Genomic DNA, 13990 nt, shown 5'->3' with positions numbered 1-13990 from the left:
CAGGCAGAGGCCTGATCCCAGTCCTGCTGGGAGACCCCAGGGGATATGGCACATAGGAGACCTGGACACTGGCCTGTGGGAGAGGTTCCTTCTGATGGAGAGGTGACCCCAAGGAGGCCATGGTGGCCCAGGGCTGCCACACATGACTGCGCTGACCAAGGGGACAAGTGGGAGCTGAACCCCAGCCCATGCATGGCACAAAACCCTGAGCCCTGGCACGGGGCTGCACCTTCTCAAAAGGGACACCTTTTTTCATTTTTACAAGGTGTCCTAGAGGTTGATAGTGGCTGTCATTTATTTGCCTGGGAATTCAAGAAGCAGAGAAATTAGAAGAAACGTCTCAGGCACGTGTGGCAAAGGCTTGGTGTAGGAGGTGGGGCGATCTGTGGAGTGTGCACAGAGCGGCCCCTTGAAGGCCAGGCTGGGGAGTTTGGACCTGACTGTGTAGGTCTGAGGAGATAGGGAGGGGAGGGCAGGACTAGACCACATCCGAGGCTTTTGCTACTCAAGCTGGAGTGAAATCTAGTTCACAGCCCCAATTGTTAGGCTTGGGCTGTGTGCCTGTTGTGGAAAAGGTGCACACTCTGTCCCAGGGAGCTCACAGGCTGTGGGTGGGAGCCTCAGGCAGGGGTGTCTGTGCTGGGAAGTGCTCAGTACCTTTAGTGGGCCAGAGACAGCATGGAGAGGAAGAAGAGGAAGCAAAACTCCATTCATCTACATGAGCACTTGTTAATTGCACCAGGCACCCAAAACCCTTTTCACATGGGCTATCTGATTTCATCCTCTCAGCAACCCTACAGAGCACATATTATTATCTCTATTATACAGAAGAGGACAATGAGGCTCAGAAAGGTGAACTAATTCACCTGAGGTCACACAGCATTCAGGTGGCAGAAGGAGGATTTAAATTCAGGTCACCCTGACAACAGAGCCTATTTCTGGAACCAGTATGTGATGTGGTACTCTACTCTCCCTGACTGATTCCCAGTTTGAACAACACCAAGCCAGGAAAAGAGGCCTCACCCCTCTGTAGAAACAGGCCTTGGGAGTCCTGAGTCCTGAATACTCAGACCTGTGTGTGAGTGATGAGACTGGCTCTGGTCCAGCTTTGAAAGTGGACCAGTTTCAAACAACAGAATCCACTCTGACTGGCTTAAGCAGAAAATGAATTTATTAAGGGATATTTGGGACTCCTAGAATCTCCAGGAGGACAAAAAGAGGTAGGCATGGGACACAGCCAGGACAACACCCACCACACAACTAGAGTTGCACTAGCATCAACAGCCCTGCTGCCAGCCAGCACCCAGAGTGCAGCTCCACTCCACTGTAACTTTTCCCAGGGTGCTCGGAAGTGGGCACTGGAAGCTCTGTCCTGCCCCCAGCCAAAGCTGGATGACTTTGCCACCCACTCCCAACAGATGGAGTCCCCCAGCCCACTGTTTCAAGTGGCTCCCGTCTCAATCAAGGTCATATACAAGAAAGTCTAATTGGCAGAGCCCACGAAACACACCTGTGCCCTAGCAGCAAGGGAAGCTGGGAGGAGGATTTCTGACTTCTGGCTCAAAGAAGCAGGCCTCCTACTGCAGAATCTCTGCAAACACAGGAAGAGCACAAACGATATTGGGCAGCAACAAACATGAGAAATGGTCCCTGCACTGCCCAAGTCTATAACCTGGAGGAGCCTAGGCAGGTCTGGGCCTCAGTTGCCTCAGATGTAAATTGAGGATAGTCATCCCTGCAGCCTCCTTCCAACAGGAGCTGCATGCATGCTCTCTTGAGATGTGCAGGGCGGAGGAAGCAGTGATCCCACCTTCTTGAAGATGGAGAGATTGCTGGCTCCCCAACCCACAGCCTTGCAAATAGCTCCAGGCCCGTTCACCTCTCCTGGCCCACCCTGCCCCACAGTGTCTTCGGCATGGCCTGAGAGAATACCCCAGGGCAGGGAGGCCTAGATGGATTATTCGTGACACCTGGGGAGGGTGCCAGGGCATGGAAACCTGTCCGGAGGTCCCTCGGTGCTCCTGCTAGATTGGTGGGCTCTGTGGAACAGGCGAGACCCTACACACACACATGCACACACACACAGACACACGCTGACACTCATACACTCACACACACGCTCACACACTCATACACTCACACACACATGCACACACACGCTCACACACTCATACACTCACACACACATGCACACTACACACGCACACACACACAGACACATGCTCACATCCCCACTCCCACTCGCACACACCCTCGCACGTGCTGCCGACACCTCGGCCAGCCTAGCTGAAGCCTCCTTCCCAGGAATGGCCAAGGTGAGGATCAGCAATGCCAGGAGATGACGCAGAAGGACTGGGGCACTTTGCCTTCTCGGGAGAATGTCCCTCAGCCAGGGCAACTGTGACTCAGCATCCCACCAGGGCCCCAGGGTGGCAAGGAGGCTGCGGTCCCGGCAGGAAGAAAGGCCAGCCACGGTCAATTAGGATTAGAATAGGAGCGCCTGTGGCCGCTATAAAGGGATTAGAGAGAAAGCAGAGCCGGGAATGACTGTGTCAAGCAGCAAATTGATAATGTGAATTAGAGAGGAAAAATGACAGAAGAAAGGACAAGTTTATTCTAGATGGAGGTCTAATGGGCGCCAGGACGACAGAGTGCTTTGTGAGGTGATGTTTTCATTTTTCACAGTAAATGCAAGCTGTCATGTGGAGGCCCGCTGGAGGGTCTAGCCTGGCTTTGGGAGGGAGTGGGTCAGAGTCCAGGGTGAGAGGTGGCTGGGGTTGAGGGCTTGGAGGGTCAAGCCAGGGATCCTCCAAGGAGAAGACTCTACTTCCGTTTCCTGTCCTTTGGGGCCCATGTGGAGGGCAGACCATGTGATTGCCCTGCCTTCGTGCCATGCCCCTCTCACGCACACACACCCGCCTTCCTCTGGGACCACCTGCAGGCAGGACGAACGGCAGACACTGCAGACACTCCATGGGTGGCTGTCCCCATCCCTCACAAGAGAGAACAGAGGAAGGCTGACAGGGGTCTCTGAGTCGGGACTGCAGCCAGGGAGGTGACAGAAGAGGCGGCAGAAGAAAACCCATCTCAGGGAATACTTAGGCATGGGGTTGGTGTTTGTGCCGTCTGAAACAGCACAGCAAGGTACTAGCTCCTCCACTGCCATACTGCCTCCTTGGGAGGATGGGGAGGGAGCAGTACATCGGCTCATCAGGGCTGAATGAGAAGGAGAGGTGGTGCATCCCAAAGTGTCACTCCTACTCTGGCAGACTCCAGGACTCAGCCCCCAGTTATGGTACAGGTTGACACTCCCTAATCCAAAAGCCAACTTGCTAGACCCATCTCGCACTCTCCAGAGCTTCTTTCTGACCTTGGATCCCCTTCCTGCTCTGAATATTAACCTGTGTCAGGCTGGCGTTTGCCCCAGTATTGCCCAGCCCTGCCCTCAGCAGGGTCAGGAAATGAGTGGTGAATGAATGAGTGAATGAATGAATGGGCAGGGGGTGTCTTCGCTATCGTTTGCTCACTCAGCAAAGTTGGTTCGTTTACACATCCAATCCAGCCAAGCAGGTGCCACATACGGATCCAGGCTGGAACTGGGGACAGACTCCCAGGAAGAGCAAAACCCAGCTTCTGCCTTTTGGGGGCTCTCCATCCGGGGATGGGGGAAGTGCAGAAAGAAGTCTTTCCCATAGCATAGGGACAGACTACAGGGGAGTGTGAGCTCAGGGCAGGGCGCTTCCCAGAGGAGGAGACAGGGCTCTGAGATTTGAAAGAGGCATAGAAGTTTAACAGATGGGAAAAGGGGTGAGGGTGCAGGCCAAGAGTTCCAGGCAGGAAGCACATTGTGGGGAAAGGCACAGAGGCAGGAGAGTATGCTAGCATGAGCTAAACTGTGCCTACCCCATAGGTTTAAATGAGATAATACATGCGCAGGCTCCAGAAGGGCCGGGCACAGAGGATGTGCTCATCTGTTCGCATTGTGTATATTTGAGAGAGCTGCAAGGAGTTTCGTCCAGCTTAAGCATGATATATGAGTGTGGGCAGGAGGGGCCTTCCCTGAGGGAAATGAATTCAGAGATGCTGGCTGGGGATAGATCACAGAGCACCTGCAGGCCAAACAAAGGGAATGCTTTTCATGTTTTTATCTTCTAGGTCAGGGGTTGGCAAATGATTTCTGTAAAGAGCCAGAGAGTAAATATTTTAGGCTTTGCAGGCCATAGTGTCTCTGTTGCAACTACCCAACTCTGTCATAATAGCAGTAAAGCAGTAATGGGCAATGCCTAAATTCATAGGCAAGACTGTGTTCCAGTAAAATGTTATTCACTAAAACGGGCAGCTGGGAGGATTGGACCCAAGAGCCCCAGGCTCCTGACCCCAGCTCTAGATGGCGAAGAGCCTCGAAATCTTGTGAGCAGGTTGTGGCCCTGCCATTTGGGGAACAGACTGGGACAGAGATCTTGATGAGAGAGGATGGTGGCCCGGACTGGGTGAGGGGAAGAAAGGACAGAAGTGGAGGAGACTGGTGGAAAGGGGACCCCAGATCTGACCTCAGTGCTCTCTCTCGTCTCTTCCAGGCTCCCCCTACTATTATAGCGCTGCCACCCGAGGAGCTGCCCCACCTGCAGCCGCCACTGCCTATGACCGTCACTGACCCTTGGAGCCAGGCGGGCACCAAACACTGATGGCACATATCATTGAGGGTGACAGCCACCCAGCCCTCCTGAAGATAGCCAGAGGAGCCCATGAGACCATCCCCCAGCACCCCCTACTTGCCTGAAGCTCCCCTCCTCCTCTCTTCCTCCAGGGACTCTGGGGCCCTATGGTGGGGCCGTTGGACTTCTGGATCCTTGTCCATTTCTAAAAGCCAATCTATGAGCTTCTCCCGATGGCCACTGGGTCTCTGCAAACCAATAGACTGTTCTGCAAATAACCGCAGCCCCAGCCCAGACTGCCAGTCCCCCAGCTGTCTAACTATCCAGCCATCGTAACCACCCCAGCCTGGGAAGGAGAGCTTGCTTTTGTTGCTTCAGCAGCACCCATGTAAATACCTTCTTGCTTTTCTGTGGGCCTGAAGGTCCGACTGAGAAGACTGCTCCACCCATGATGCATCTTGCACTCCTGGTGCGTCACCGGACATCTTAGACCTGTGGCAGAGCATCCTCTCTGCCCTGGGTGACCCTGGCAGGTGGGCTCGGAGCTGTCCTCGAGACGCCGCCCTTGGGCCCCAGCCTCCTGCTCATCCCTCCTTCTCTAGTATCTTCACGAGGAGTCTCACTGGGCTGGTTGTGCTGCAGGCTCCCCCAAGGCCCCTCTCTAAGAGGAGCACACTTTGGGGAGATGCCCTGGTTTCCTGCCTCTATTTCTCTGGGACCGATGCAGTATGAGCAGCTCTTTTCCAGATCAAAGAACTCAAAGAAAACTGTCTGGGCGATTCCTCAGCTACTTTTCCGAAGCAGAATGTCATCCGAGGTATTGATTACATTGTGGACTTTGAATGTGAGGGCTGGATGGGATGCAGGAGATCATCTGATCCCAGCCAAGGAGGGGCCTGAGGCTCTCCCTACTCCCTCAGCCCCTGGAACTGTGTTTTCTGAGGCATGCCCAGCTTCAGGTCACTTTGGACACCTGCCACGGACACTTCACCCACCCTCCAGGACCCCAGCAAGTGGATTCTGGGCAAGCCTGTTCCGGTGATGTAGACAATAATTAACACAGAGGACTTTCCCCCACACCTAGATCACAAACGGCCTACAGCCAGAACTTCTGAGCATCCTCTCGGGGCAGACCCTCCCCGTCCTCGTGGAGCTTAGCAGGCAGCTGGGCGTGGAGGTGCTGGGGCTGGGGCAGATGCCTAATTTCGCACAACGCATGCCCACCTGTTGATCTAAGGGGCCGCGATGGTCAGGGCCATGGCCAAGGGCCACGGGAACTTGGAGAGGGAGCTTGGAGAACTCACTGTGGGCTAGGGTGGTCAGAGGAAGCCAGCCGGGAAGACCTGCGGGACAGAGGAAGGCCTCCTGGGGGAGGGGCAGGAGAGCTGCTGTGTGACCTGGGAGTGATTTTGACATGGGGGTGCCAGGTGCCATCATCTCTTTACCTGGGGCCTTAATTCCTTGCATAGCCTCTCTTGTCAACTCACAGCAGCCAGGTAGAGCCCTTGTCCAAACCTGGGCTGAATGACAGTGATGAGAGGAGGCTTGGCCTTCTTACGTGACAGTGTCCCCCATATCTGTATGTCACCAGGATGGCAGAGAGCCAGGGCAGAGAGAGACTGGACTTGGGATCAGCAGGCCAGGCAGGTCTTGTCCTGGTCCTGGCTACATGTCTTTGCTGTGGGACCTCAGACAAAACCCTGCACCTCTTTGAGCCTTGGCTGCCTTGGTGCAGCAGGGTCACCTGTAGGGCCACCCCACAGCTCTTTCCTTCCCCTCTTCTCTCCAGGGAGCTGGGGCTGTGACAGGATCATCTGGGGCAGGCCCTCTACTTCCAAGCAAGCTGATGGGGGTGGGCACCTGAGGCTCACTAATATTTGGACCAAGTGGGAAACAGGAACACCCAGAGGGGCGGGAATCAGAAGAGCCTGGAAAAAGACCTAGCCCAACTTCCCTTGTGGGAAACTGAGGCCCAGCTTGGGGAAGGCCAGGACCATGCAGGGAAACAAAGCAGACTTCCTCTGGCCACCGCTAAGTATTTTGTTCCCTAAGCCCCCCCACAGGGTGGTGAAACAGAAGGGAAAACTAAGGCTCAGCAAGGTGGAGTCCCCAAGCAGTGACTGGTGGGGGCGGGGCTGGGACTCGGGCTCCTGACCCCCAACCCATGGTGTTCCCCGTCACCCTGGTCTATCCACATCTCCTATTCCTGAGGAGAGTTGACAGAGCAGTGAGAGATGGTTCTGGGCCCCATACCCTAGACACTCAGTCTGTAAGAACTGCCAAGGAAGCCTGGTCACCCAGGCCAGGGATGGAGCCCAGCAAGCTCACAGCAGGCACACGCACCCCTGCCCCCACCCAGAACCTGCGGGGCAAAGAAGGGAGGTAGTTGGGGCCAGAGTCCACCTCCAGGAGCCAGGGTGAGCTGGCTGCAGCCTCCACCTGTCAGGTAAGGTAGGAGAAGGTATGTTACCTGGCACCTCTCTCCCTGCCTCCCTCCATTTAGCAGGAAGTGGTGGGGTCAGGGGTCTTCAGCACAGGCTTCTTGAGCCTCTGCCCCCTGTCACCCTTCTTTTGGAATGATGTGTACCCACATCTTTGGAGCCTGCCCTCCTTGTGGTTCCAGGCTGTTGCGAGGAGGTCAGCCTCCCCTGAACCAGCTGCCTGAGGCATGCAGCATCCTTCCTCGGCAAAGCCCACCTGGCCCACAGCGGCCCCCTCTCCCTATCCTGTTCCTCTTCTTGCCCTGTAATGAGCTCCCCCCATACCTTTCCTCTCTCACCTGAGGCTTTGCTGGTCCTCAGATTGGTTTTGTATTTGTGAGACAACCACTTGACTCCTGGGCTGCCAGGCAGAAGCACAAGCGCACATGGATGCACACGGATGTTCTCACACACACACACGCCCGCTCTCACCAATTCACAGCACCTTGCGGTCCGGCGGAGCTGCCTGGGAGCTTGGTGAGGATGGCTCCAAAGGACACAAGCCGTTGAGTAGATGCCAGAGAATTCTGAATGGAAAACACAAGTCCGGGGCCTCACCAGCATCGTGGCAGAAGGCCTGGGGCATTTCTCCATGGGCCTTCTGCCCTGTGTTCCAGCTCTGACTTTTGGAAAAGGACATTGTGGATTTTATGAAAATTTTTCATACCATTAGTCTAGCTCCAACCTAGAAAAATTTGATGGTATATCAAACCCAACATCCCTTTCCCAAGGCACCTTAGTTAAGGCTAGCCCTTCCATAACTGACATCGTACGGTGCTTTGCAACCCTCGGCCACTCTGTGGGGCAACGAGCATGATGCCTACTTAATAGACAGGGAACTTGACATTTGGGGCTCACATGGCAACATAGAGGCGAAGTGAATTCTCAGATATCCAGGCCCCATTCTCTCTCCACTGAGTTATGCTCCTGTCATGGGAGTGTATGGCTTAAAGACACTCGCCAACCCCCATTCCCTAGAAATCCCCCAGACCCACAATAAGGCAAGAAAGAACAGGGACCCAGAGGCTGGCCTGACCTAGGGGCCTGGAGGTTGGCGGCTTTGTTTCCTAAGAACATTGAAACCTGCGGAGTCTTTGACCAAATCCACAACAGTGCTTCTGAGGTTTCATCCAGACTCTTTCCCAGCTGTCCCTGAGGTTCAGAGGGTATCAGAGTCAATTCAAGGCCACACCATAATCCCTGACCAGGCCTGGACATGGGTCCAGCCCTGACTCCAGGTGCCAGGTGCCAGGGTCATGTGCTGTCCCCCACTTCCCTTTCTTTGCCTTCCCACTTTGGAACAGGCTCCAGGCCTGGCTGTGACAGTATGCAGGAGTGCCCAAGCCAGGGCCACCAGGGTGTCCACAGCCCCTGGAAACACAGATCACAATCTCAAGTCCCCTGAATGAACTGCTTCCTGGGTGAACGGGGTGGCGTAGCCTTGCCACTCGGGCAGGGCACCAGACAGTACGGTGCAGCGGTGCCCGAGATGCCCAGAAGTGTACCTGCCCCCCTGAGTGGCATTCAAGTATGAAAACTTGTAAAATGTTCTGTCGACCTAAAGAAAAATGTCCATGGGCCAAATTTGACCCACTGGGCACCAGCCTGTGAGCTCCAATGCCTGCCAGTTGCCCCCTTTCTCATTCACCTCCTGTCCTTTGCTGCAGATTTGGAGGAGATGGGAGCCCAGAGAGGTGAGAGATGTGCTTCAAGGTGTCCAGCAAGGCAGGGGTAGAAACGGGCACGCCCAGAGCCTGCCACTCTCCCAGGCCTCATCTTGGGCTCTTGCAAGCCTTGCGCTTTGAAGGTGGAGTTGGGTGGAAGGTCAGAGGCGCTGGGGACGGGACTGGGGAACTGCTGGGCTTTCAGGGGAGGTCAGTGCTGCTTGGGCACCTTTCACATGTGCAGGGTAGAGACTCAGATGTGGCCACAGGGCACTGAGGGGTGAAATCCATTTACCAGAAGTCACGCCCCAGAACGACTGCCCAGCCTTGGCAGCCAGTGGCTCCAGCCACCCCCCCCCCCCATGACATTCAGCCAGAATTGAGCTCCAAGCCAGGGAAGCAAATCTTAAAAACCAACCAAGCACCCTGACACAGCCCTAGAAACACGATGAGTCTGAAATACAGCTTCCCGGGAGGGTGGAAACCAACTCCTGCCCCATGGCCAAGCCAGGTCCAGGCAGGCATGGGTGGATCCCACAGTGCTCTGAGCTAGACCAGCTCCACAGTGGCCCCGCTACAAGGCCAGTTCTGCAGCCTTGGCCTTGTCTCCCATCGAGAGGCTGCTCTGATGGTTCCCAGCCACACACCAGCTCTCCTGGGGAAACTCTTTCTTTCGTTCTTTTGGCCTCGGAGAGGTCCGAGGCAAGTACATTTCTTAAAAGGTAATAAAATGCATTATTGGAAAGTTGGACAGTCAGGCCACGACCCCTAGCCCACGGCGTGCCCCACCTCCCAGCAGCCCCTTCAGCCCCTTGCCCCTGTTGTCCCCTGTTGCCCCAAACCTCAGGGTTCCCTCTTGCATATTCATGGGGGAACCACAGTGCTGATGTGCACTTCCCCACTGTCAGCTCGGCTGCACCTCGTGTGGCGCCAGGTCCCAAGGGCCTCTGCAGAGGCCAGGCTGTGAGCCCCTTGCCTGCCTGCTCCCCTGATGAGGCAACAGCTTCTCTGAAATGAGCTGCTGGCCAGGAGCGGGCAGGCACCAGTCTGTCTTTCCTTTTCTGGTAATTCCTCAGCGCTGAGGCTCCATTCCTGGGCACGCCAGGATTGAAGGGAACCTCAGAATCATGTCACTGCCATTCTAGAGTTTCAATCTGAGGGGTCCCCTTTAGCTCATCTCCAAGATGGGTAAACGTAGCCACTATTCAGAAAGCCCAGAAATTCTTGTTCCCACATCTTAGATCCCTGAGCAACACAAGGAGAAAATGCAGCTGCTTACCTATTAATACCTACTGAGGGACAATCAGTGAAGCCTCAAAGGAGTCATCTCAGGTAGGGTCCTTGGCCTGTGGCAGGAGAGACAGAAGCACCAACCCACCCACCCATCAGCTTCGGGTGGCTGATCGGGGCCCAGGGAGGGAAGCAGGTGAAACAGCAGGGTGGGGGTGACTTGGCAGTCACGCATCCCCTCCCCGACTCTGAGGCCTGGCAGGAGGAGGTCACGCCAGGAGGAGGCCACACCAGCCTCACCTGCCCTGACCCCCGCCCCCCACCCCATGACCCTGTGGCTATGGCCGCTGGTCGCCCTTGTCCCCAAAATCACCATGCCTGTGGCCACGTCCCTCATCTTCTCCAAAAGCATCATTAAGAACAAGTGATTTTGGATGATGGATTTTTGATTTACAAACGGCGCATTTCCCTTGGAGTGGAACAGAAAGGAAACCATTTAATGGCGCACTTCTTTTCAAGCATGAATACATTTTAATGAAACCATTTTACTGTATTTGAGGAAATGGAGAGTTGAACATTCCAACCAATCAATAGCCAATTAATTGCTATAAAGCTAAAAAGAAAATAAATAAATCCTGAGTCTATTTTAAACACTTGCAAAAAGTTCAGAGCCTCAGAATCTGGCCTTCCCCTCCATAATGTGCACGAGCACGTAAACACACACACACTCACACACACATACTGACACACACACTCACACACACACTCTCTCACACACTCACACACACTCACACACACACACACTCACACACACATACTGACACACACTCTCACACACTCACACACACACTCTCACACACACACTCTCTCACACTCACACACTCAAACACTCACACACACTCACACTCACACACTCACACACACACACACACTCCCCTACACCTCAGACATACTTGAAACTCAGAAACAGCACTGAGTCTCCCCATGCCAATTCTTGCCTGCTCTCCTCGACTTGGGTCAGAGAAGGTGAGCAGACCCGGCTGCAGCCTGTCCCAGGGCTCAGCAAGAGGCAGGCCTATCCCCTGGCCCCAAGACCCAGCACAGCAGAGGGTGGCGGGCAGTGAGGGCCTGGCGTTGCCTGGGCCCCACTTCTCAGCCCCAGCAGCTGGACCTCCAAGGTTGGGCTGAGAATGGAGTTTTGGTTCTGGGTTTGCCCTGACTCCTGCTGGAAGACGCTGCCCTGGTTTTTCACCCTCTAGTGGCCTTGGACATTAAGTATTTGTAGAAATGCAGATTACATTGCAAATGGAAACCTTTGCCAGGAAGACACATGGATTTTGCTTTTAATTCTTTGAAACATTTGACTTTGTCTTAGGGACTGACCTTTCAGCATCAAAGAAATACATATCTACTGTATCCGCCAAAGTTTGTGATGCCTGCATAGACGCTTACTTGTAAAAAAAAAAAAATACAAAAAAACCAACAACAAAAACCACAATTGAATTGCCTTTGAAAGTGGGAGATGATCTGTCTCCAACGGATTGAAAAAAAAATGCTTCTTAAAAAATGTGTATGTTTTGTATTCTTTTTTTCTAGTAGAAAATAACTGACTTGAAATATTGGTGGTTTTTTTCTTAGTGACGTGTGTTGCTTTTGTGTGTAATAATATTTGAATGTAATTACAGCAGTGCCAATTTGCCAAAGATGTTGGACATATTTTTCTTTTTTGGGGAGGAGGGCAGGGCTAAGGGTGGGACTTGGGAGAAAACAGGGGTGGGGTTTTGGTTTAATTTTTTTTTTTACTTTTTTTTCCTCGTCAAACCTGCAATTTGTGGCTTCCTTTTAAGTTAAATGGTTGACTGCAACACCTTTATTTTAGATTAGTTGGAGAAACATGCAATAAGATTGGCGTAGTTTCAATATCTGTGTGTCTTTTCATGAGTGGCTGTTACTTGTGAAGAATTGATTTTATGTAACCTTTATGTGAGATAATTATTTGTAAATATTTGCCATAATTTTATTGGTTCCTAAAATAAAAGTAATTTTTTAAGTTCAGAAAAAGAATTTGATCTTGTTTGTTTTTACTAGTTTGAGGATGCTCTTTGACAACTTTGACTGTATCGTAGTCATGCGTGGATTTGATTGTTTTTGTCAAAACAAATCCATGCTGCAGAATTGGGCTCTGCCCTGGGCAGGGGGCAGCAGGCACAGAATCCACCCTTGGGATATCCCCAGCTTGGCAGGTTGAGTCATGGGTGAGCCTCCACTCTGGATTCGACTCCTAACTGTGATTTAATGTCAACTTCTTCAGTTCCCAAATGGTAATCCCCACCTCATTCATTCATTCAGCACATACTGATGAGCATCTATTCTGTCCCCAGCACTGGGGACACAGAAGTGAACAGGGCCAACAAGGACTCTGCTACCAGTGGCACAATCATAGCTCACTGCAACCTTGAACTCCTGGGTTCAAGCCACCCTCTTGCCTCAGCCTCTCAAGTAGCTAGGACCACAGGCGTTCACCACCAAGCCCAGCTAGTTTTTTAAATAATTTTTCCCTACTTACAAACTAACATATTATCAGCTAATTTTTTAAAACTTTTTGTAGAAACAGGCTCTCACTATGTTGCCCAGGCTGATTTCAAACTCCTGGCCTTAAGCCTTCCTCCTGCATCAGCACCCCCAAAGTGCTGGAATTACAGGCATGAGCCACCGCCCCCATCCCATACGTGCTTTTCACTTTGATCCTGTCGAGCCTCCTGGAAGCTAAAATGCCTGGATCGAGACAGAACTCAGAAGCCATTCACACTAGGAGACCTCGCCTTTGGGCCCCAAAGCCACAGGCCATATCCAGTCAGACCTCGGAGAGCAAGAGTCCACAATCCTTCTGTCCTGTCCTTAAGCCCTTGGAACTGAAAATTTCAGGTGCAAAGGAGCCCAGAAGTGGCTTTTCATCAGCGGGTAAGGCAGCTGCAGACTTGAGCCCTGCCCCTGCCGGGCAATGTCAGAGTGTGCAAGGGCAGGCAGGGACCGCTGCGCCCGTTGGCACAGTATGTGCAACTCAGTAATTGCCAGAGATGGAGTGGGCGAGTGACCGCTTGGGGGCCATGGACAGCAACTCATTCATATTTAATAAAGCAGCTGCACAGCCTCCATTCATTTCTGCAATGGATGGTGGCGAAGGTGATTCCTGAGGGAGAGAGAGTGAGCCATGGCAGAGTGCTGGCCTGGCTCCTCCCTTCTCAGTGCTCCTGACTAACAGCACAAACTTCAAAGAGAAGTAGGCGTGTTTTTTAACTGAATTCGGACCCCAAACCTATGAATTGGCGAGGCAGGGCAGGCGCTTCATTTCCTGACACTGTGGCTCTGTCCTTGGTTTTCTGGGGACAGAAGCCTCAGACCTGCCCTCCCCAGAAACAGGGCACCAGTCTCTGCAGTAAGCAGGGCATGTGCAGCCCCCACATGACAGCAGAATGGAGGCAGTGGGCAAGGCCTCCAGGTATGGAGGTGGAAGTACAGACCCTGACAGCCTCAGGCAGCCTCCAGCAGCCCCTCCGCACTCAGGGACAGTGAAAGAGGAGCAGAGACAGAAGAGTGAGATGTGCCATGGGAGGTGTTCCTTGAACTCCCTGGGGAGCCAAGCCCCACGCTGAGTGCTGGGGACAGAAGAAACCCCTGGGGGAGTGAGACTGCTGCAGGGCAGAAAGATCAAGCCTCCCGCAAGCCATGCCTGGGAGTCTCAGCTCCAGGTTTTAATGGTCAGTTTGCTGATATAAGCAGTCTCTTAACTTCTAGAAGCCTTGATTTCTTCAGCTGTGTAATGGGTATAACCCTGATAATATTTACCTCAAGAGTGTTATGAGAAACAAGTGTTATGCATTGTGTAAAAGTTTTTCCAAATGACAAATGGGAGTTTTGCCAGGATGTCTTCTCCACTGTAAGGAAGTCAAAATTTTACATC

General features: G+C 53.1%; 1 protein-coding gene across 4 annotated transcripts in view; it reads left to right on the top strand.

The window, feature by feature from the left end:
* PAX5 (paired box 5) overlaps positions 1–11762 on the top strand; it is a 199635-nt gene extending 187873 nt beyond the window's left edge. For all 4 annotated transcript variants that reach the window (XM_032164173.2, XM_032164172.2, XM_032164170.2 and 1 more), the window contains one exon: positions 4578–11762. In XM_032164173.2, coding sequence (XP_032020064.1) covers positions 4578–4654 — 77 coding nt within the window. In that variant the 3' untranslated portion in view covers positions 4655–11762. The remainder of the gene's footprint in view (positions 1–4577) is intronic.
* Positions 11763–13990: the final 2228 nt, after the last annotated feature.

Source organism: Hylobates moloch, unplaced genomic scaffold (genome assembly GCF_009828535.3).
Source record: "Hylobates moloch isolate HMO894 unplaced genomic scaffold, HMol_V3 SCAFFOLD_10, whole genome shotgun sequence".
Taxonomy (NCBI): domain Eukaryota; kingdom Metazoa; phylum Chordata; class Mammalia; order Primates; family Hylobatidae; genus Hylobates; species Hylobates moloch.
The sequence above is the reverse complement of the archived record's forward strand: the minus strand, read 5'-3'. Positions and strand labels throughout refer to the sequence as shown.